Below are 23,906 nucleotides of genomic sequence, written 5' to 3' on the forward strand. Positions count from 1 at the left end.
GCTCCAAGAGAGAAAAGGCTTCTGCCCGTGCCTATGATGCAGCACGTGCCACAGGAATTGGCAGAGGTTTCCCACGAGGGCAAGCCAGCTACTAAAACCCTTCAGGCGGCAGTGGAGTGCCACCAATTTCCCTGAGACAAAGCAGCGCGCTCCAGCTCTGTGCTTCAGATTGCCAGAGTTGCAGGCCAGATCCTCTGGGCTTGCTTTTGGTCACCACCATTGCAATTGCGGTCCCCGCCATCTCGACACGAATCATCTAGAGGGAGACGCTGGTCTCCATACTATTGGGACCATTTGCCATCTCGTTGGTTGTCCTCTCAGTGTAGTTCCTGGTTGCCTACCCCGTGGGAGTACTCTCCATCACGTATCCGGTCCCCTCGCTCTGAGCACCAGTCTCAGACTGTGCCCGTCAGCAGCAGACTCAGGTGTCGACGGCCCCATCATGGTCACCGGAAGGGGATTCCTTTGGCATGGATTCCTTTGGCCCCTCGCTTAGACTCCAGTGGTGTGAATGGGCACCTAAGGCTGCATCAACATCGATAGTGCCGCCTGGGCAGCATGGCCAGTGGCCGATGCAGTGGCCTTACTGGAGCGCATGGGGAGTGTCGGTCGTAGTCATTTCCCCTTCACATCACTCATCGGTCGCCGCCTCAGAGCAACAGCTGGCAGCACCGACTGCATCAGGCTCGGTGTATGAGGTATGCTTGGAGGTCGAGGCAGAGGAGACTGCACCCACCCCTAAGCTTCCCTCCCCCAGGGAGAAGATGCCCCAGGGCCTCCCCTGACGGTATAGTCTTCTTTGTCCCCTGACAAGGCGATATTGGGACCCTCGAGGGCCAACCTGCTGGACGATTTTAAAGAACACCAGGCCCTGCTTTGACGGGTGGCCGAGAACTTGGGCCTGGAGGTGGGGGAAATGGCTGAGTAGGTAGACACCTTGTTTAATGTCCTGTCAGCCTCTACCCTGGCCCTTGTCACACTACCAGTGCATGACTGAGTCCTCAAAATTCCAAGGCCCTCTGACAAACTCCTTCATCCATCCCTCCCAGCTCAAAGGGCCGAAAAGAAATACTTTGTCACGGCCGAAGGGTTTGAGTACTTTTACACCCAACCTTCCCTGGGATCGCTGGTGGTCTGTGCCCAATGAAAAAGATAAACAAGGGGATACCATCTCGACTCCCAAAAATAAAGAGGCCAAAAGATAGGACCTGTTTGGGAGGAAAATTTTATTCAGCTGCCAGCCTACAATTCTGGGTGGCGAATCATCAGGTCCTCCTAGGGATATAAGTTGAAATTCTATGGGACTCGCTCCGTAAATTGAAGGAGTCCCTCCTGGAAGGTTTGGTCCAGGAATTCAGCACCCCTGGTGGAGGAGGGCACCATGGCTGCTCAGTATTCTCTCCGTGTGGGACACGGCTGACTCTGTGGCTAGGGTGGTCATGTTGGTGGTGGTTATGAGGTGCAACTCCTGGCTTCACATCTCCACTCTCTCCCAAGACCACCCATTCAATAGGTTCTGTATCTTTTTCAGAGCAAATGGATGCAAGGTTGCATGGGTTAAGACACTCTGGCCACCCTTCGCTGGTTGGGCATGTATTCGCCGCAGTTTGCAAGAAAGCAGTTCTAGCCACCCCCGCCACCAAGACCTTGGCTGTCTCGTCCAAGGTCTGCAAGGAGAAGACAGATGTTAGTTTCAGCTACTGCCGCCCCCCTTCTTCCTCCTGCTCACCTGCACAGTCCGGCCCTCATTTTGAGGGTGTAATCAGGAGCGACACCCCAGTCACCTCCCAGGATCCACCCCGTTCTTTCCTCAACCATCTTCTGGAGATAGTGTCTCAAGGCTACACCCTGAATTTTTTGGCCGCCTCTCCCTCCCCCCGTCCCTCTTCAGGACCCTTCTCACTAGCAAGTCCTCATTCAAGAGGTTGAGAACCTCCTGCTCATGGGGCCAGTGGAGGAAGTGCCTTGAGACATGACAGGGATGGGATTCTAATTCTGTTACTTCCTAATCCCAAAAGCAAAAGATCTCCTCAGCAGGACCTTCTCATCTTGCCACGAGTGGTTGCTCCACCCAGAGGAAGTCAGTATGATCTTCTGAAAGTGGGGAATCCCCACAGGTGGACTTGTTCGCGTTGTCTCAGAACAGGAAATGCCACATGTTCTGCTCGCTCTGGGGAATGGACGGGGTTCCTTGACACATGCTTTCCTGCTCCCATGGTTGAGGGGGCCTGATGCGTTCCCACCAGTGCTGTTGATCCACAGAGTTCTCATGAAGATCAAACAGGACAGGGCTAAAGTTATCCTGATGGTCTGTGAGCAGCCTCACCAAGACCGGTTCAGCACGCTGTTGGAAATTTCAGTAGCAGTCCTGCTGCATCTACCTCTCTGGCCAGATCTGCTGTCCCAGGGCTACCTGAACCTGGAGGCGTTGCACTTGTTGGCATGGCTACTGCATGGATGAATGTGGAAGAGCAGGAGTGCTCGGCCTGAGGTCTTGGTGGGTAGCGGAAAGTCCTTCACCAGAGCAACTTACCTGGCCAAGTGGGAAAGGTTCACGTGGCTGGGCTTTGGAACAAAGTATCCGGGTTGAGCAGTTCTCGCTGCAGGTGATCCTGGATTATCTTGTGCATCTCAAACTTCAGGGCTTGTCCCTGCCATTGATCAGGGTCCACCTGGCCACTATTTCGGCTTTCCATCCTCTGTTCCAAGGCAGGTTGGTCTTTGCTCACGATGTGATGGCCCGGTTCTTGAGAGGTCTGGAGTGTCTCTACAATCACATCCAGGATCTGGTTCATCCCTGGGAGTTGAATCTCGTGCTGTTGAGACTTATGGGGCCTCCTGTCGAAACTCTGGCTTCCTGCTTTCTTCTTTTTCTCTCCTGGAAGGTTTCGTTCCGAGTTGCAGTTATATCTGCCCGCAGGGTGTCTGAGATCAGGGCGCTTACTTCAGAACTACCCTATATGGTCCAAGTGTGGCCACACTCAGCGTTCCTGCCCAATGTAGTTTCTCAGTTTCATACCGACTCACACATACACTTACGTAGTCTTCCCGAAGCCCCATAAATCCAAAGAGGAACGCAGGTTGCACGCCCTGGATGTCAGGAGGGCGTTGGCTTTCTATATTGACAGGACAAAGCTGTTTTGAAAGTCAACACAGCTGTTAGTTGCGGTGGCAGTCAGGATGAAAAATTTCCCAGTTTCTGCTCAAAGGATTTTGTCCTGGATCACAGCCTGCATCCGATACCGCTATGAGCTGGTGCAAGTGCCTCCACCAGCAATAGTCAAGGTGCACTCAGCTAGAGCTCAAGTGTCATCAGCAGCCTTCTTGGCTCAGGTGCCGATCTAAGCGATCTGTAGAACTGCTACCTGGTCATCTGTCCACATGTTTGTGTCCCATTATGCACTTACTCAGCAGGCCTGGAATGATGCTGGCTTTTCCAGAGCAGTGCTGCAAGATGCAAGACGGTGAACTCTGAGCCCACCTCTGTTGGCACTGCTTGTGAGTCACCAAGAAATGGAATCAACATGAGCAAGCGCTTGAAGAAAAAAGTTACCTACTTTTTCATAATTGTTGCTCTTTAAGATGTGTTGCTTGTGTCCAATCAGTTACCTGACCTGCTGCCCCTCTCTAGGAGTTCCCCGCCAAAAGGAACTGAGAGGGTGCAGCGCGGGCGGTGCCTGATATATTGATGCGTGAGCGTGGCACTCAAGGGAGCGCTACTGCCGACCCTATGGATACCACTAATGCAATAATCTCCAACAACTGTGCACGTGGGCACACACACACCTAGAATGGAATGGACACGAGCAATACATTTCAAACAACAAAAATGAGAAGGTAGGTAACTGTTTTTTCTCCTTTATCCACTGCTTTAATCTGATGTATAAAGAATTTTAAGATGAGTGAAACAATGATTTTCTATTGTAGAAACCATGCTGGTTAGATCATGTCCTATCATGATCTTCTGGATGTTTTGTTAATGTATATTTACTCTTGGGGGAATTCTGCGCTCCCAAATTCATGCAGAAAAAAGTCTCCCTGCAGATTCCCTTTATTTTCTGCAGAAAATGGGTTTCTGTGAGATAGCAAACAGAAGCTGCACCAGTGTTCACTCACCCTCTCCCCAGTAACCTGGGCTCATCTGTTCGGGCAGCCAGGGGAGAGGTAAATCTGCGCGCGCATGTGTGTGGATGCCCTGGCCACCCAAAGATATTAGTCCCAGCTGGGTGCTGAGGGGAGGGGTAGTAGGATGATGGGAACTTTAATTTATCAATTTGTTCCAAAATCTCTTCTAATGATACCTCAGTCTGGGACAGTTTCCTCAGATCTGTCCCCTAAAAAGAATGGCTCAGGTTTGGGACTCTCCCTCAAATCCTCAGCCATGAAGACCGGTGCAAAGAATTCATTTAGTTTCTCTGTAAAGGCCTTATCGTCCTTGAGTGCTCCTTTAGCACCTCGATCATCCAGTGGCCCCACTGGTTGTTTAGCAGGCTTCCTGCTTCTGATGTACTTTAAAAAATATTTGCTATTGCTTTTTGAGTCTTTGGCTAACTGTTCCTCAAATTCTTTTTTGGCCTTCCTAATTGTATTTTTACACTTCATTAGCCAGTGTTTATGCTCCTTTCTATTTTCCTCACTAGGATTTAACTTCCATTTTTTAAAGGATGCCTTTTTGCCTCACTGCTTCTTTTACTTTGTTGTTTAGCCACAGTGGCTCTTTTTTGGTTCTCTTACTATGTTTTTTAATTTGGAGGTATACATTTAAGTTGAGCCTCTATTACGTTGTCTTTAAAAAGTTTCCATGCAGCTTGCAGAGATTTCACTTTTGGAACTGTAGCCTTTAATTTCTGTTTAACTAACATGTTCATTTTTATGTAGTTCCCGTTTCAGAAATTAAATGCTATATTAAATGTGATTAAATGCAATAACAATATAATCACTCCATTTTCAATTATTTTGGTAATTTATTTCAAAATACTCATCAGGAAGTAATTGAAAATAATTATATTGTGTTATTTTGACAAATAAAATTGCAGAATTTTGCAGAGTTTTGTCGCAGAATTTTTAATTTTTGGCATAGAATTCCCTAGGATTAATATATAATTATTTCAACACGTTTACCAGGCAAATATGTATGACCTACTAATCTATAAGTCCTCTGGCCACTCCTCAAGCCTTTATAAAATATAGATACAGCATTTGTGGTCATCTAGTTCTCTGGTACAATATCTTTTTGCACATTTTTGGTGGTAGCTCAACCATTTTATTCTTGAGCTTCTTTAGAACTCTTGGAAGTATACTATCTGTGACTCATTGTCTTTTTGATTCATTAGTATGTTCTAGCACTTCTTCTGACACCTCAATCTCTGACAGTACCTCATCTTTATTATCAGAAAAGAGTAAAGCTATGGTAGGTATTTCCCCAACATCCTCTTTGGTGAATTTAGCTCCTCAGCAATGTCCTTATCTTCCTTAATTGTGCCTTGTGTTCCCTGGTGATCTATCAGACTCTCAAATTCTTTTCCAGGTTTCCCACTTCTGATGAAGTTCAAGAATTTCTTCGTTTTTGTATCTTTGAATGTTGAAGGTCATATAATTTTAGTCCCCCTGATTTTTCCCCTTACGTACTGTTTGCTGTATTTATACTTCTGTTACTATGGTTAGATTTCTAAATTTCAAAGGATTTCTCTTTGGCTTGAATAGTTTATCTAAATTTTTATCTTTTAGCCATATGGAATTACTACCTACTCTCCTGGTTCCCTTTTTATTCATTGGTACACATGCCCTCTGAGACTTTACAACTAAGGATTTTACTTCCTTTTCTTTTGTTTTAGAGTCTGTAGTTGCTGTGTGCTTTTTTGAACTTGTACGCCAGGTATCTCATTTTTATTCTCTTGATTTTAGCATGTGACTGAGTAGGTTTGATATATAGTTCTCTTCTTTGAAATAAATGATTGATATCTAAATTTTTCATGTTCCTTGTCATTTTCTTCTGTCATGTGCCTGATGTTTACCTGGCCTAGGACCTTCAGTATTACTCTGTAGTGATTCGGGTAGATAGGTTTTTTACTCCCCAACAGAGTGATTTATATTCCAGACATTTTTCATAATTATTAGAGTGTAAAGTTTTGCCTGAGAACCTGTTCTTGGTTGTCTGGAAAATTAAACTTTCTGGCTGAGTTGAACTGCTGTACTACACTGCTGAGCTAAAATGCTGAGGAACAGAGGGACAGAAAGCAGGACTGAGTGGGGAAATCAAGAGGAGGAAAGAAGAGAAATTAAGGGAGAATGAAAGAGAAAATGGAAACTAGGGAAACTCAGAAGAATAAAATCTGTACCTCAAGAGATTATTCCTTTTGTCTGTCAGAAGAGCTTTCCCAAGAATAGCCACTGAGATAAGGGGAAGTGTGGGAGTAATAGTGAACGTCCAAATGACTGAGCCCAAGGTAGGAAAACTGACTGAATTTCAGACATGGAAAAGTGTAGAATTTATTCAGCATTTGCTTTGTAACATTTCTCACACCTATTCCCAGTGATAAATTTACTAGACAATAAAAATCACACTTTTGTATAGATTTTTTTTTTTAATTTTCTACTGTGACAAACACCTGGGTTTACTATAATGGAATGGGAAAAATATAGTTTTCTTTTTTTAGTTTATTTTGTGTATTTGGTAGTGCTTTTGAGTATATTCATTTTCATCTGTTTGCATGGGTCTTTCACAAAGCAACAAGGTAGGGAAATCTTTTCTTTTTTTTTTTTTAATGAAATGTGATTGTGAAACCACAGAAATTTGTAGGGATGGGTATAGTACCTGAAATTCTTGACTAAATTGACTACTTTTTAAGTTGGTGTACCTTTTTTCACACATTCATAGATGACTGTCTTTTCAGACTGTTCCTTTCTCCCAGTTCTGAACCATTTGCAGTATGCATTGACTGTTGGATCTATAAATTTGTTTTTTTCTCTTAGAAGCAATAGGAAATTGATTTATTTTGTATCTTTACAATTCAGTAGAACCCCGTTTATATGTCCCTTCGTTAGCTGGCTCTCCGTATTAACCAAACAGCCAGTGCACGCAGGTCCAGAAGCAGGCAGTCTCTCCTGTGGCAGCTCGGTGGTGCTGCAGCCTTGCACTTACTCATTCTCTGGGTTATCTGAATTTTTGATTATCTGATCTAGCTTCGTCCCAGTTAAATTGGATAAACGGGGTTCTGCTGTATGTGAATTGCATAGAGAGACTGGCTATCATGACACAATTTTCCACACGTATCACATTTGTCAAAAGTAATCCACGTTATTTGTCAGATTTAGTCTGGTTGTTTCTCTGGATTATAATGAGGTGGTTATGCATTTGTGGCTAACGCATGTTTAGTAGTAACTTTTAGCTGCTCCATTCAAGGATCAGAGCCCCATTATGGTAGGCACTGTACAGAAGCATAGTAAAAAGACAGTCCTTTCATCAAAGAGCTCTGCTCCAAATGTGATCTAATTTTATGACAGCCATACAGGCCCACACACACACACAGTTATTTACAAAGCTAGGGGGTTTTTACAAAACCTTATTTAAATAAAAATATTTCAGTTCTTTTAAAGTTAAATCTTCTACAGTACCATGAACCCAAACATTATGATGGAGAACATTTACTAAGAAGTGAAATGAACTAGAAACAGGTGATACAGAAAAGTTAATACTATGAATATAATTAAAGTATTATTGTCATCTGTTGCTTTTTGGGGCAGGGACTGTCTGAGGTTTTTACAATGCCTAAAATGTTAGTGCATTAATTCTTGACTGGGGCATTTAGATTCTAGCACAATACTCTAATACTATTGTTACTATTAATTGTAATGTCGGCAGGACCCACCAGAGATCGTTGCCCTGTTTGTTTAGTGACTGCAGAAACCTGTGGTAAGAGATAGTCATTGCTATAAAGATCTTACATTCTATATAGAAAAAAAACATACAAAGGGTTGGAGAAAGGGAGAACAATACTTTCTATTTTACACATGACAAACTGAGTCACAGAGATTAAGTGACTTGCCTGCGGTCACAGGAAATCTGTGGCAGAGCTGGCAGTTGTGTTCAGGCTCATGCTTTAACCACAAGTTCATCCTTCATTATTTTAACCATTTATACCTCTTATTTTTTTCCATTACAGCTTGGATAACTTTATGAAAAGCAGCAAATAGTGTCATAAATAGTAAAAAAAAAAAAAAAAAATAAATAAAATTAATTTTTCAAATTTTACTTTTACTAATCTTAAGTGTTAGTAACTGAGGAAGGGGCATTATTTTATTTAAATTTATATATATATATATATATATATATACGACTTCCTTTTAATTTAGTGATTGTGAATTCACTACTCATGAAGATTATATCTATATACAGTAGCAGGTTAATGGTGAGTTGAAGCCAACAGTACACTAATCATTGATAAGCACAACTGGTACTTCATATGCTGACTCAGACCTTTTTCAAAGAAGAAAAGACTTAATTGAAGCAGAGCAACCAGAATCACTTTGACATGTTTTTTACGAGATGTAACTAGATGCAGTCTGTTACACAAGCTGGTTTTCTTTGTGGAAGACTGAATTTTTAGAGGTTGTCTACATGGGGAAATGGGCTAGAATAGGTATTACGCAGTAGCGATTTCACACTAGCTTACCAGATGGACACTCTTATTCTGTAATAAGAGACCTTTTGTGCTGTTTAGCTTTAATCCACTTTGGAAGTACAGCTGTAATACAGAGAAGTGGTTTAAGTGGATATTACATAGGAAATGGGTTGTTAAACTCACAAAGGCAGTTTTAGTGTGGAATAAGTGTCCACGTGCTGAGTTAGTGTGGGTTATTATGCTTTTAAATTCATACCTTAGCATATTTTGCATTAGCTTTCCTGTGTAGACAAGCCCTTAGAAGGTCCAAGTTCCACCCTTGCTCATTATGGGATTTGGCAGGGCTTGGCTGCCTTGGCAGTATGGGTAAAGGGTTATTCTTTTTATTATTATTGATGGAGCACTTTATTCAGAGAAGGAATCAACCTCTGGTCATATATAACACTGTAGATCACTTGGAATGGGGCATTTGGTGAGACAATCAGTGGAACTTATTTATGGGTAAACTCTGGTATAACAAAATTTATCTGTATTTGTTAGAGAAGCAAGGAGTCTAGTACACTAGATATTCTTTGATTAACCTATTAAAGTACTAACTGGCTCATATTTACTATTTTTAAAAATCAGAACATCATTAGTTTTTCAAGAAAAATATGAGTAGTGTTCATCCTGAGTTAAAATCTAAATGATTTGGTGGATAACTTGCTGTATGATACTTGCAAAATGCTTTTATTTTTTCAGTGAGGTAATTCAAATAGTGTTTTTATAAAACTTTGTGTGCAAGCACAAACACATGCATTCATTTCTGGGCTGAGATCAAGGATGCGAGGAATTTCAGCCCCAAAATTAACTTTACTGGTTTGGATTGAAATTAGGGATTTGAAATGGAAGTATTATTTCCACCTAAATGATTTGTCACCATCACACTATGAAGTTGTAAACTATTAATGATTAGAAAAATGAGTTACTGTAAATCTTCCTGAAGTTTTCAAATATAACACTGCAGCTCAGATCTTTCTTCCTGGTTTTGTGTCACAATAAAACCATGTTGTATTATAGCTGCACTTGTAGCCTGTACAAATGCAGAAATAAAACTTAGTGTATAAGATATGACAAAGATATGAGAAGAACCAGTTTGCTAAATCTTGCAGGAGAAAAACCCCAAAATATATAACTTGGCCTGACAAAAGATATCATGTCACGCTCTCTACACGCTTTCTTTGTAGCTTTGACGTTTGACTTAGTACTAACAATAATGTTGAAAAAATTTTCATTACAATGAAAGGATTAGAAATACTAATTCTACATGTAACAACTGCTAATAAATATTGTTCTGTCCTATCTTGAAATTGCTAGTTTGACTCAGTATCTACATTCGAGTAAAAAAAACTGATTCATCAATATAAAGATTGCATTGGATAGCTGTCGTGCCTCTTCTCCCTCCCCACTTCCTAACCCCTGATCTGACAACAAATGTTTATGGTAGCTTTAAAGAAACATTGTCATAGTTGGTATCTCCAATATATAACCCATCTTTAAAACAAAACACTTTTTAAAGTGATATAATTCTTGCCACAATGAAGGCTGGTTACAATATTGTTAAAATGTCAACATTGCTGGGTTAACCTATCAACCGTATATCCAGTATACAGGATTTTTTCTCTGCTTACTTTGTTTTTCAAAGAAATAAGAGTTTGAGCGATGAAGAAATACAGTTGTCTGAGTAAGCAGAATGCAGTATTCTTGAATATTTTAATATTCTATTCATAATGAGAGACAAGCGTGCACATCTGCAAGTAAAAAAACAGTTGGTGGATCTAATTGTAGGCCAAGCATCTTTGACAGTGTATATCTTAATTTAGTCTTTAATTCTGAGCAGGTCTCTGAAGATTGTCTTATTACAGATGTATTAATCACTTTTGTTAAAAATGGTTTAGTTCTCTGCAGAGCAACAAGACTTTAGACTTGGCATCTGTTTTCTGTATGTATTGCTTAATAAAACTTCTTAAATTTGCAGAGCATGGAGAGTATGATCCACAAACTGTAAGACCAGGAAGTAGATACAGTCATGTGCAAGAAGTACAGGAGCGACTTAACTTCCTACGGTTAGTTTCGAGTAACTTAAGTCATTTTCCCTAGAAGGCAAACAAATTCATAACTTCAACTTCTGAAATGGAAAGAAACCATGCTGTTGAACTTTTTGTTTCTTTTGTACAGTTGTCCAGCTTATTGTATGGCATTAACATTTAATTCCAGCAGATCAAGATAGCAAAATAAAGTAAAACGCTGGAATTCCTGGGTTTGAAAGAGGACATAGTATTAGAATACCCAAGAGAGTATTAGGGGTTGTATACATAAAGACATGATCCCTCCCCCACAGAATTTACAATATAGGGCCTTGATTGTGCACTAAAATGTGTGCCGGCAGACCGCAGTATATGTGCCAAGTCCCATTGATTTAAAGAGGCTCTTTGTGTGTGGTGGGCTGCTCCTCTGTGCATATCGGGTTAGGATCATGGCTTAATATTAGACATGGCACAATAACTGAAGATAACAAACTGTGCAGCAATAAACTCTTGATTACTTGGCTATTAACATATGCATATGCCTAAAATAAAACTTTTTAAATGATTGACTTACTGTGAGCAACATGGAAAAGGTGAGTTTTGATTTTATAACGACCATCTTATAGTTCTTTCTTGAATAAAGTAAGAAAACAAAGGATTTAGGAAGAGAATATTAAAAATAATTGGCCACAGAATGATACTGCTTGAAACTTGTCAAGTTCTTAGTTTGGACATAACAGTATTCTTTCACAGTTTATCTCCCTCAGTATATTTATTTGTTATCCTTGTGGATGTATCATTCTTCCATTTGTCTGATACTAATTTTTTTAAACTCCGTTCTTTAATGCAGATTCATATTATAACTTTGAATTTCACTCGGAACTGATTATAAATTAAACTAAATAGTACTTCTTTGAGTAATGGTTTTTATTGTATTCCACTGAGGGTGGGTTTACACATGTGTGCCATGTGTCCAGAGCCAGAGAATTTGGAAGTACTAATATCCATTGCTCCACGCATGAGCCCTTGCTTCACCTCATTATTTTGTCCAAGATGGTAAAGGGCTGGGCAGACCAACTGCGTCCCCAGTTCCTTCTCATCACTGCATGGTCCAAATCCAAGCTGTAGTTGCTATTGTCCTTTCATCTGACACTTAAAAAAATAAAATAAAATTCAGAATTGTATAGTTAGTTTGCTTCTACTGTTTTATTGGGGTTTTTTTTTACATAGTTTAGTTTTAGTAGGACTGGGAATTCAGGATAATCTGTTTACTGGTCCTACCAGCATCCACACACAGGTACTGGATTATGCCGAAGATTTCAGGATCTGCGCTTCCTGCCCGCGTTTGTTCTTGGTCAGCAACTAGTCCCAATGCTGTCTCTACTGTTTGGGAGAAGCCCACATTTCATTCAGGAGCGGTTTCTGCTGGTCCTTCCCAAGCCATACCTGAGAAGCTTGGGCTCTCCGCCTCAAGAAGCACCTCATGGAAGTTGCCGGAGGCTTCAGTCAGACCCAGGTTAGGGTTATAGACCCTGTGCTAAGGCCTAGTCGGGAGGCAAGGAAGCATGTGTGTAAGCATGGCAGTAAGTCTTCCTCCAAAACAAAGGATGATACATCTCCCACAAGTTCTAGTCATGGAGAGGCTGCACGTTCCAAGGCGTACAAGCATGACAAGAAATTGCGCAGACTGGCAGTTCCACCGGTACTGAGCATCGAGACCCGCATGCACTCAATTTCAGCTTCAGAACGGGTACCATTAATTCTGGGGTGATGGGAGAAAGGGCAAACTGCTCATGTGGCTTTGGTGCTAAGGGAACAGATCTCCATGCTTTCCTCTGCAAACCACATCTAGGGAGGTACCATCTCCTATATAGGACTTGTCAAAGTCTGGTTGTGTTTTCACTCATTCTCATGTGGTTTACACACTTCTGCTGTCTCCAGTGGTACTGCCATTGGAACCAGGATCTGAGTTCTCATCATTGGAGGATTCTGCTGGAGTAGAAGGGTCAGTACGAGTAACTGAAAGAATCACCAGTGGCATGGCAGTACCCCTTCTCCACCAACAGGGAAGTTATTGGTTGCCCTCCCCCTGGGGCCCTCTTCAGCATATGCTGGATTCATCTTGCTGGCCCTATTGGGGACTCTGGCCCCAGTACCCACCATGAGAATGCACATGTTTGGTGAGGGAGGCTTTGCCCATCCCTGCTTATGACACCCTTGACCAGGCACTTCGAATTGGTTATGGAGGACAATCTGCTCAGTCCTGTAACACTGGAGCAAGAGTGTTTCCCATTGTCCTCTCCAGATGCTGCAGCAACTTCAGGCTCCCCCTTGCTGCCAGATGACTTTCAGCAATTCCAAGAATTCTTGCGAACAGTGGAAGACAAGCATCATATTCCGCTGGAGGAAGTACAAGACAAGCAGCACTAGCTCCTGGACATTCTTCATTTCCCACTACTGAGCAGGGTTGCTCTACTGATAAACGATGCCAGCCCAAAAAGTTTGGCAAACCCCGACCACTTGCACTCCTACCCCCAAAGGGGCAGACAGGAGATACTATGCACCAATGAAGGGTTTGGAGTGTTTTTAGTTTTTTTTTTAATACCCTCACGCAATTCCCTCATGGTAAAAGCATCAATGGAATGGTCCAGGCAGCAACACCCATGATCTACCCTAACAGATGAAGGTAAAAGATTAGACCTTCTGGAAAGCAAGGTCTTCTCTTCAGCAAGCCTCCAATTTTGTATTTCAAACTGCCAGGCCTTGTTGATCTAATATGATTTCCTTAACTACGGTAAATTGGAGTACTTTACTGAAAAGCTTCCTCGGCAAGATGGAGCTTGTTTCCAGTCTGTTCTGGAGTAGGACAAGCTGGTGGCTAGAACAGCACTACAGTCAGCCGTGGGTGCTGCAGGTATCTCATCACACTTGATGGCCCTGGAAATAGTCATGCAGAGAAAATCATGGCTGCACTCATCTGGTTTCCCCAGAGAGGTGCAGAATACCACTGAGGACCTCCCTTTTGATGAGTCACACCTGTTTAATTAGAAGACAGATGATTCCCTCCACTCCCTAAGGGATGCCAGAGCCACATTTTGATTGCTGGGTATCTATCCACCTGCCCAAAGTGGAAATTCTACAGCCCACCACCTACACAGTGATTCAGGAACCCCCATTTCTTTCACCAGAGGCCATATGAACCTCCTCGTAAGTACCATAAGACTTTACAATCCTGCCCTCCTGGCCTGTCTTTGCAATCTTCATCCTGTCATGTTCAAACTGCTCAGAAACAATATTTTTGAGTGCCATTGGAGAGCTGTCAACCACCATCTCTACTGCCATGCAACCAACTCACCCCCTTTGTGGGTCATCTACCACTCTTACTACTAGTCTGGAACTCAATAACAGTAGACAGGTTGGTCCTGGATGTCATCCACTATGGCTATACAGTTGAGTTCACCACGCTACCTCAGTCAAAACCCACACCCTGATCGCTTTCCAGGGAACACGCTCACAACAGGATCCTGATACTGGATGCTCCCGTACTGCAAAGGGGAGTGATAGAGCACGTTCCTCCGAACTATCAGTGCATGTGGTTCTATTAGACTTGGAGCTTGTCTTCACTACCGGGGTAAGTTGACCTTAATTACTCTACTCCAACTATGCGAATAACGTAGATGGAGTTGACGTAGCTTATGTTGACTTACCCCAGTGTCTTCACTGCACTGCATCAACGGGAGATGCTCTCCAGTCAACTTCCCTTACTCTTCTCAGAGAGTTGGAGTACCGAGGTCGACCAGAGAGTGCTCTGCCATTGATTTAGCAGGTCTTCAGTAGACCCGTTAAATGTCCCTATAGTGAAGACCAGCCCTTACTTTTTGGTACATAAGAAGGGGAGGTGGAGGCCTATCCTGGATCTCTGTAACTTAAGTCGCTTTATCCGCAAGCCCCAGTTTCGCCTTAGTAGCCATCATACCGTCCCTAGGAAAAGGCAGGTGGTTTATGGCTCTCGCTATGCCGGACTCCTATTTTCACACAGACATTCATCCAGCCCACAGAAGATTCCTGAGGTTCATGGTAGGTCTTTAGCATTTTCAGTGCAGGGTCCTTCCTTTTGGACTCACCCCTGCTCCCTGAGTCTTCACCAAAGTTCTCTGTCATAGCAGCCCTCTCCGATGCTCAGGAGTCCTTATTTTCCCCTATCTTGACGATTGGCTGCTAGCAACATGATACACAGACGAAGCTAGAATCTCAGCTTCCATGTTGCTCAGACTCCTTTCATCCCTGGGAGTCAGCATCAACATGGAAAAATCAGCTGTAATTCCCACACAGTCCTTCATAAGGGCCGCCTCCAACTTGATCACAGCCTGATCTTACCTACTAAGGGACAGATTCCAGACTCGCAGGCACTCATTGTCCAGGTAGTCAACAGTCCATCTGTCCCAATCAGAACTTGCTTATCCGTTCTTGGCCTCATGGCAGTCTGCATGTACATTGTTTCCTTTGCAGTCTACAGATGTGGCCTCAGAGAGTCTACTTACCTATGCGACATGCTATGGACCTTGTGCGGGGACTGTCTGCATAGTGTTCTCTTCCTTCCAGTGGTGGACAGACCCACAGCAGGTCTGTACAGGGATCCCCTTTCTCCCATCCTCCCTGGACAGACCAATTATCAGAAACATCCCTCACAGGATTGGGAGCACAAATTGAACATGTGACACAAAGGACGTGGAACCCATGGGATGGATACCAGGAGACACATCAACATTCTTGAACTCTGGGCAGTACAACAAGTGTGTCAAGCATTTCTACCTTCCATTCGCTCCCATCATGTTCTTATCAGCACCACCATTGTTTATTACATTAACAAGCAAGGGGGCACGAAGTTGACTGCTCTGTGCAGGAAAATGGTCAACTATGGGATTGGTGCATTGGCCACAAGATCCTGTCGTCGGTAGCTTATCTTCCAGGGACTCAGAATGTGATTGCAGACTCAGCTGAAGATTCATTGTTGATCACAAGTGGGAGCTTCACAACTCCATAGTAAATGACATCTTCAACCAATGGGGGACTCTGATCAGAGACCCTTTTGCCTCCCATGTCAATAACAAATACAGCACATACTACTCAAAGGGGAGATGGTGTTATCCACTCTCAAGGTAATATTCTCATCCTCCACTGGTCAGACTAGATCAGCTACACCTTCCCCAGGTCAAGTGGAAACACTTCACCTCCTGTGCCCAGCAGAATGGGCTTTCCCTGGAGAAAGTGGACATTCCCCTTTTGGACTACCTGCTGTCCTTGAATATGTTGGGACTTGTCCTCAAGTCTCTCAAGGTCCATTTAGCAGCTATCAGCGCCTTTCACCCTCCCGTGGAAGGATACTTCATATTTACACATCTGTTGACTCTCAGGTTTTGAAAAGGTCTGCTGAGGACTTTACCACCCATACAACCTATCGCCTCCCAGTTGGATCTCAACCTCGTTCTAGCTGCAGTAATGAAACTGCTCTTTGAGCCATTAGCTTCATGCTCTGTCCCTCCTTTCTATGAAAGTGACCTTCCTAATGGCTATTAGTTTGGCCAGAAGGGTAGGTGAACTGGGAGCTATGATGACAGACCCCCCCCCCTTTCACCACGTTTCATAAGGACAAAATCTTCCTATCCCTGCACCTCAAGTTTCTACCGAAGGTCGTATCCTGGTTTCATGTCAGTCAACCCATAGGCTTACCTGCTTTCTTTCCAAAGCCTCACACCTCAGTGGAAGAGCAGCACTGTCACTCCGTCAATGTCCGCAGGGCCACAACCTTCTACCTGCAGAGGACTAGACCAATCAGGAAGTCCCCTAGACTCCCTATAGCTATAGCTGAGAAGATTAAGGGGCCAACTGTTTCCACACAAAGGATTTTGGGGTGCATTATGTTCTGTCAGTTGTCAGAACTGCCTCCACCCCTTGGGATGAGAGCCCATTCTAGAAGAGCCAAGGCATTGACTATGGCCATCCTCCACAATGTGCTACTTCCAGACGTATGTAGGGCAGCCATGTGGTGTTCAGTACATACTTTCACTGCACATTACACCTTGGTGCAGGACTCTGCAATGGATATTTCATTTAGTGTGGCTGTCCTTAGTTCGACCATTCCATCCTTGTCCTTGCACCCTTCTCCAAATTAAGTACTACTTGTTAATCACCCTCAGTGGAATATAATAGGGACCATCACTTGAAGAGGCGGTTACTTACCTGTAACTGGAGGTTCTTTTGAGATGTGTGGTCCCTATCCGTATTCCACTTCTTGCTCTCCTTCCCTTTTGCTGCGGATCTATTTGATTTGTCGTGGAGAAGGAACTGGAGACACCGTCGGTCCACCTTACCCTTTATTGCCTTTGACGAAACCATGAGGCAAAGCAAGAGCGCGTGCGCAAACCAACAGACGTGACTATTTTTAAATTCTCCTGCTCCATAAACCCACCCTCACTGGAATACAGAGAGGGACCACTCGTCTCAGAAAACTATAGGTAAGTAATCTCTTATTAAATGGTTACTTCACCAAATAGTGGGGACTAACTCCTGGCCACCAATCTTTAAACAATTATCATTCTATCATATTCTAATAGTTAAACTATATTTTTCTTGAAATTTGGCAATGATTTTGGTATGTATATAATGGAATAATATTGCCAAATTTATAATTGCATGTCATAATATTCTATAAACATAAGGTTTATGATTTGTATGAACAGTTTTGTTACTCTCTAGTCCTCTTTCTTTCACATACAGTCAGAGTATTTTACTTTGATCCATATATAACTGATTCTTGAAGAGTAAAATCTATTGTGTATTTTCTTGAAATGTTCTTACAAGAATTATTAGGGTTATCTTTCACACAGATATACTGTAAAGTTAGACTTCTCCAAGACCTTTCTTGGAATTAAAGGATGCATGAAGAGTAATTGTCTTATTTTCTGAACTGTGAATGAAGTACCCTAGAATTTCACTACAGATTTCAGACTCACTTCCTACTTCCAATCTAATATCGATAACTCAATCCATTGTTAGATATAATTTTTCATTTCACTGTGTTGCATCCTCAGAATTAAGAGGGCTAAGAAAGTTTAGATAATCCAGTAATATGGTCGCTTAAATATAGTTTTGCTTAATATAGAAAGAATCATGACATAAAAATTCAAGTTATCGTTTGTATAGTGACCACCTTAATTAAATGTCTTTGGAGAGATAAATGCATGTTCAGTACTTTATAGGTAATGCATATTTTTGTCTAATCTAGTTTCCGTGCATAGTTAGAATTCTGGGGCCTGATCCTGCAAACTTTTACTCTGATGAAGACAATCATGGGACTACTCATGTGAATGAGGACTGGTCATATGAGCAAAAGTTTTCAAACTCAGGCCTATAACATATGTTTACTGTAATTTTAGTGTCTCTAAAATGTTAAGATGTCAGTGTTATTAATTGTTTTTGTTTTGCTCAAGATTTTTATTGAAGGATGGTCAACTGTGGCTCTGCGCCCCTCAGGCGAAGCAAATATGGAAGTGTTTAGCCGAAAATGCAGTCTATCTTTGTGATCGTGAAGCCTGTTTTAAGTGGTATTCCAAACTAATGGGCGATGAACCAGATTTAGACCCTGACATTAATAAAGACTTCTTTGAAAATAATGTGCTTCAGTTGGATCCTTCCCTATTAACAGAAAATGGAATGAAATGTTTTGAACGTTTCTTCAAAGCTGTGAACTGTCGAGAAGGGAAGCTAGTAGCGAAAAGACGAGCTTATATGATGGATGACTTGGAATTAATAGGATTAGACTACCTTTGGAGGGTAAGTACAGAAGGGGAAACATGCAAATGGCTTACTGCTATGTTTTTGTTAAAAGAAAAATTATTTAAGACTGTAACTGAATCTGTGTAGACTTACGTTTTTGTAATTTAATAGGATTTTCAAACTAACTGCATGAAAATTGATGGTTCTGTTTTCCCTTCATACTCCAAGGTTCAGCCTTGGGAAATAATTAACTTAGAACTCAGAATATGACAGAGAAATAAAAGAAGGAATTAAAAAAAGTGTATTTGTAATGTCTGTGCTTGTGAAATTAAGGTTTTGTTTGTACCATAAAACCAATTCCATTTGTTTAATTTTTAAAATCTCTTTGACGTGCGTTGTTCGTTTACCTTATGCTCTCACTCACGAGTGATTTTACTTATGAAATCACCATTTCTACTAATGGCCAGTAACATCTCGGGGTTGGGGGAAAAGATTTATCTTTCCAGTTAACAGGAAATGGAACTGAACTTTATTTTGAGCATCTGAGAAACTGGCTCATATAATTAGTTGCAGTATTGTATAAGTAACAAACAGGTATTGCACTCTCATCTCTGAACAAAGTGATCATTGTTTTAGTCCCTTTACTAAATATGGAGCTTATACTCACTACTGCAGAGTCATGGATGCAGTCTTTTGGATGAAAGATGAGACATCCTTTTTTTGTTCAAGGTTGGTGGTTTCTAGGTGACAGCTGATGATCCCATGATAGTTATTAAATAGAGGACACTGGCGTTATCTACTCTAACTTTCAGCATTCCATTTCTCAAATACCTTTGATGTCTAGTATATAATGGCTGCGCTACAGCATCAACATTAATGTTTCATTTTGTAAAGCACTTGAAGTACGTAGAGCAGGGATTGGCAACCTTTGGCACATGGCCTGTCAGGGAAATCTGCTGGCGTGCCGTGCCGGTTTGTTTACCTTCAATGTCCCCAGGTTCGGCCGATCAACGCTCCCACTGGCTGCAGTTTGCTGGTTCCAGGCCAATGGGGGCTGCAGGAAGCAGCGTGGGCCGAGGGATTTGCTGGCCACCGCTTCTTGCAGCCCCCATTGATCTGGATCGGCGAACCAAGGCCAGTGGGATCTGTGATCAGCCGAAGCTACGGATGCTGCAGGTAAACAAACCGGCCTGGCCCACCAGCGGATTTCCCTGACGGGCAGTGTGCCAAAGGTTGCCGATCCCTGACCAAGAGTGTAATCCAAACATTTGAGATATGCCTAGTGAAAAAGCAATGGGGCTGCTCTTCTGAGCTGTCAGTTGTGGACAGTAACTTCCTTGGATCTGCCCTTCTGCCTGGAGCTACTATCTTGCCACTTAGTGGGACCAGTTTATGACAGCTTTTCAGCTTCAATTCAGGCCAGTGGCTAGCAGTAAGTTTCCTAATATTCAAATTAGGTTCAACACTCCTTTTTCTAGGTTCTGAAGTAAATTTTAAATCTCATCTTAAAAGGTGGCACAGATTATCTTGAATTGAGAGAGGTCTTTAATGGTATTAAATTGTTTAATTAAAAAATTAACTTCTCTTAATTGCCCGGAATTCCTAACTAACAAAACACAAAACTTGTAAGTACTGGTATATTTAGATCATTGGAAGGTTAAGATTTAATTGCAGCTAACTAAATGTTTTTCTGGGCCTCAAATTTAGTTGGTAATTATACAACAAGAATGCATATTCTTTAAAACAGGTGGCACTAGAAACATAGCATGGAGATATTTAAAGAAAATTTTATGTGCCATTCTGTCACTTGACAAAGCATAATCTGTTTTTTGCAGACACTGGTGAATTCTTTTAAAGCAGTTAATTTGATTGAATCTTAATCTTGATTGGGGTCACATTAGACAGATAATTTACAAGGACTGTATTTTGATTATATACTTTAGTTACTTTTTTGTACTGATGAATGAGAAGAAATATTTTATCCATTGTTACGAGGATATGTTCATGTGTAGTCCTTTTGTTTTTTAAACTGGATACCAAAAAGAGTTAAAAATGCATTCATACTTTTTATTGTTTAGGTTGTGATTCAGGGAAATGATGACATTGCCAGCAGAGCAATAGATCTGCTTAAAGAGATCTATACTAATCTTGGTCCAAGGTTACAAGTTAATCAGGTAAAAAAAATTGAGTGGAATGTAATATTGAATAAAGATGATCGTAAAATTTAACAATTGTGATATTTTGATAGCTTAAAGTTTTGAAAATATGACAGTTCCCATCCATGGAACGCCCTCTTGGACAATGCACTCTTGCCCGTGTACAGATTTTAATATGTACAGCATGTTTGTGAAGCTACCCTTTAGTTTCTTTTAGCTGTTTGCAGAGATTTAGTGATCTACTAACAGTGTTTAAAGATTAAAATGACTGGCTTTTGAGAAATCTCAGTTTAATGTACTTGTTAGTTACGTCTGTTGTATTTCCATTAGCAAAACAGTGGCTCAAGCCAAATACTTAGTTTTGCATTCTGCTGGGATTTGAGGTATGTGATATTTTGTCCAGTGTGTTCGCTGGCTGGGGCTAGGTCATGCCAATCGTGGCTAATACAACCCTTGAATTCATTTCACTTCTCACATAAGAGAGCATTGCAAAGCTCTCAGAAATGAGCAATCTTAACTAAGCTCTGGAGAATCAAATCCTTTCTCTCAAGATTCAGACTTGCCTATTACTGTGTTTCATTAGAAAGTGAGAGAGACTTGCAAGTTTCTAGAAAGATCATGGAAAGGATAAACTGTTGGGATTTCTGAAATTTCCTTTGTTGTTACCAAGATAGTACTAGTGGGCAGTGTTGTTATGAGCTTGCTCATGCATATTGCAGCCATAGCGCCAGGGAGGGCAGTGCAGTAACAGAAACCTTCTGTGCCTTTCTTGAATTCAGTAGTTTTAAGTATAAACATTTGAAAACATAATCCTAAAACTTTGAGGACTTTTGTGCCCTCCAGATCACCTCCAACCAGTTTCTTGCATCTAATGTTGTATTTTTAACCCACAACCCCTTGCTACACTCCACTTTCCTTCGTTGTTCCATTAAGGACACATTTTTTTTTTAGTCCTCAAAACCAGCAGTCTGCAAAATACAGTCTAAAGATATAGGTACTACCTGCCAGATGGATATGTAAATATTCCATATTCTAGTCTGTGGCGAGCAGCAACTAAATGAGAGAGCAGTCCAACTTACTGTCCTGCACAGAGCTGCACTTTGCTTACATTGCAGCTATTTGGTTCAAGTCGGTGGGTTGAGGGGCAAGGTTTGTAGTATACACACACAAGTTGCAGAGTTAACACTGATATTTAAAAAAAAAATACACTATATTAGATTATCAGTGTTAGTGTGGAGAAAACCAAAGTTGTGAATAGTCTTGAGTAAAGATTTGTTTTTCAGTTAAGATTTTATAGCACATGTTTGTTTGATTCTGCAGCTGAAAGGTGGCTATGTAATATTTTGTAATTGTCCCAATTTCTCTTGTACGTTACATTAGGTAGTTATCCATGAAGACTTCATTCAATCCTGCTTTGATCGTTTGAAGGCCTCCTATGATACACTGTGTGTTTTGGATGGAGATAAAGACAGTATTAATTGTGCAAGGCAAGAAGCAATACGAATGGTGCGAGTATTGACTGTTTTAAGGGAGTATATAAATGAATGTGACAGTGATTACCATGAAGAGAGAACAATTCTTCCTATGTCAAGGTTTGTGAAGAACTCAGAACTACTGTGATTCATCTTCATTAAAGTGATCTTAACAGTGGAAAATGTTTTAGTTTCAAAATTAATTTAACTTCCTTAACCAGTGTACAAAAGAAATCCTGTAGCAGTTATCCTAAGTGAATATTACAAACTGCTATTGAACAAATAACATTTAATTTCCTTCAAAAACACCTTTAAATTAATGTAATGAACTTATTAGGCATTCTAAATCAATAACTTTCACAATTACTTTATGAGGTAGGTAGGCATCCACATATAGGTAGGAGCTAATTGGTTAACAGAACTAGAATTAAATCTGAATATCTGGCACTTGGTCCTGTAGTTGACACACAGTGTCATTAAATACTTTTTTGCTATATTTCCTTTTATTTCAAAAATATTCATTATTTGTATTGAAAAAAAGGCATTCTTGTTTCAAGTGCTGGTCCCTATGTGTATTTCTTATATGATACTCATGCACACCATGTGCTTGAGTCCGGAGATTTTAACAAGCAGTGTCCATTGGCCTGTATATGCGCAGTAGCTCTCCTCATGCTCCCGAACGAGGGTTTAAGAAGTATGAGTTGATGTCCTCTCGCTCACTTCTTACTGCCACATGGTCTGAATCAGAATTCAGTGTCATCTCTTGTTTCAGCCTTTCAGAAAACCTGTAGATAAGATTTTAAGTAGTTCTTCAGCTTAGTCTTAGTGTAGTTAGTATAGTTTGTTTCCCCGGACTGGGGACTATGCCCAGACTCCTGGGCTTCAAAAACTGCATCTCCTGCCCTAGACCCTTCTCCATCAGCGACGAACACCAATGCTATCTCTGCTTATTTTGGCAGTATTTGTTGCTCATTTCCACTAACAACTTGCAAAGGTCATGAGCTTCACCTTAGAAAATGCTTAATGGAGAAGGCAAGGAAGCCTCTCTCCTATCTGGGCCAGAAAACCGCCCCCCCTCGTCCCCATACATCGGCCTCAGCAAACAAGCAGTGCTCACCCCTCTGAGTAGGAGCAGAGCTGTGGGTGTCTCTGCCCAAAGACTCTTCCACGAGGGCTTCCCATGAGAATAAGGGACATTCTCATGGGGTCAAAGACTGTCCATAAGAGAGAGGCTCCTTCCCCAAGCCCATTGAGGTGTATAGGAAGAAGGATCTTTGACCTCTGTCCTTCAAGATCCTAGGGCAGAACCCTTTGCAAATTCTGCTCTTCTCCTTCTGGTGGCTCTCCCCCAGGCACTGCAGACAGGAAGAGTGAGGGTCGCTCTGAGGCATAAACATTCCACAGTCCTCACAGAGCCTGAACCCTTGGGACTATTAACTAACTAAAACTAAAAGTTATGAACACGAAGAGTGGGCACTGCCCAAACATGCCTGCAAAGCAAGAGCAGCAGTTCGTTCCAGCTAGCTGCCACCAGTGGTAAGAAGGAACTAAGGGGGTGGTGGGTCGGCAGGGTCCTATATTGGGCGCCATGAAGGGGCAATTTAAGGGGGCACCCAGGTTGACCATTCAGACATTGCTAAGGAAAAAATCTTCCGGATGGCGTGCACATTACGTGCACACCCCTGATTGGAATTGACATGAACAACACATCTCGAGCAACAACAGTTACAAGAAACTGAGTAACCGTTTTTTCTGTCCGTGATTCTGGAACTGAAGCACAATGGCCATTATCCACTGATCCTGTCCACAAATGCA

At 41.8% G+C, this 23,906-nt stretch overlaps 1 protein-coding gene across 10 annotated transcripts in view; it reads left to right on the forward strand.

The window, feature by feature from the left end:
• Positions 1-23,906, forward strand: part of USP9X (ubiquitin specific peptidase 9 X-linked) — a 200,162-nt gene that overhangs the window by 92,190 nt on the left and 84,066 nt on the right. For all 10 annotated transcript variants that reach the window (XM_043505905.1, XM_038384263.2, XM_038384284.2 and 7 more), the window contains 4 exons: positions 10,639-10,726; positions 18,178-18,520; positions 20,542-20,637; positions 22,000-22,211. In XM_043505905.1, the coding sequence (XP_043361840.1) occupies positions 10,639-10,726; positions 18,178-18,520; positions 20,542-20,637; positions 22,000-22,211 (739 nt within the window). The remainder of the gene's footprint in view (positions 1-10,638; positions 10,727-18,177; positions 18,521-20,541; positions 20,638-21,999; positions 22,212-23,906) is intronic.

This window comes from Dermochelys coriacea, chromosome 1, assembly GCF_009764565.3.
Source record: "Dermochelys coriacea isolate rDerCor1 chromosome 1, rDerCor1.pri.v4, whole genome shotgun sequence".
NCBI classification, from domain to species: Eukaryota; Metazoa; Chordata; order Testudines; family Dermochelyidae; genus Dermochelys; species Dermochelys coriacea.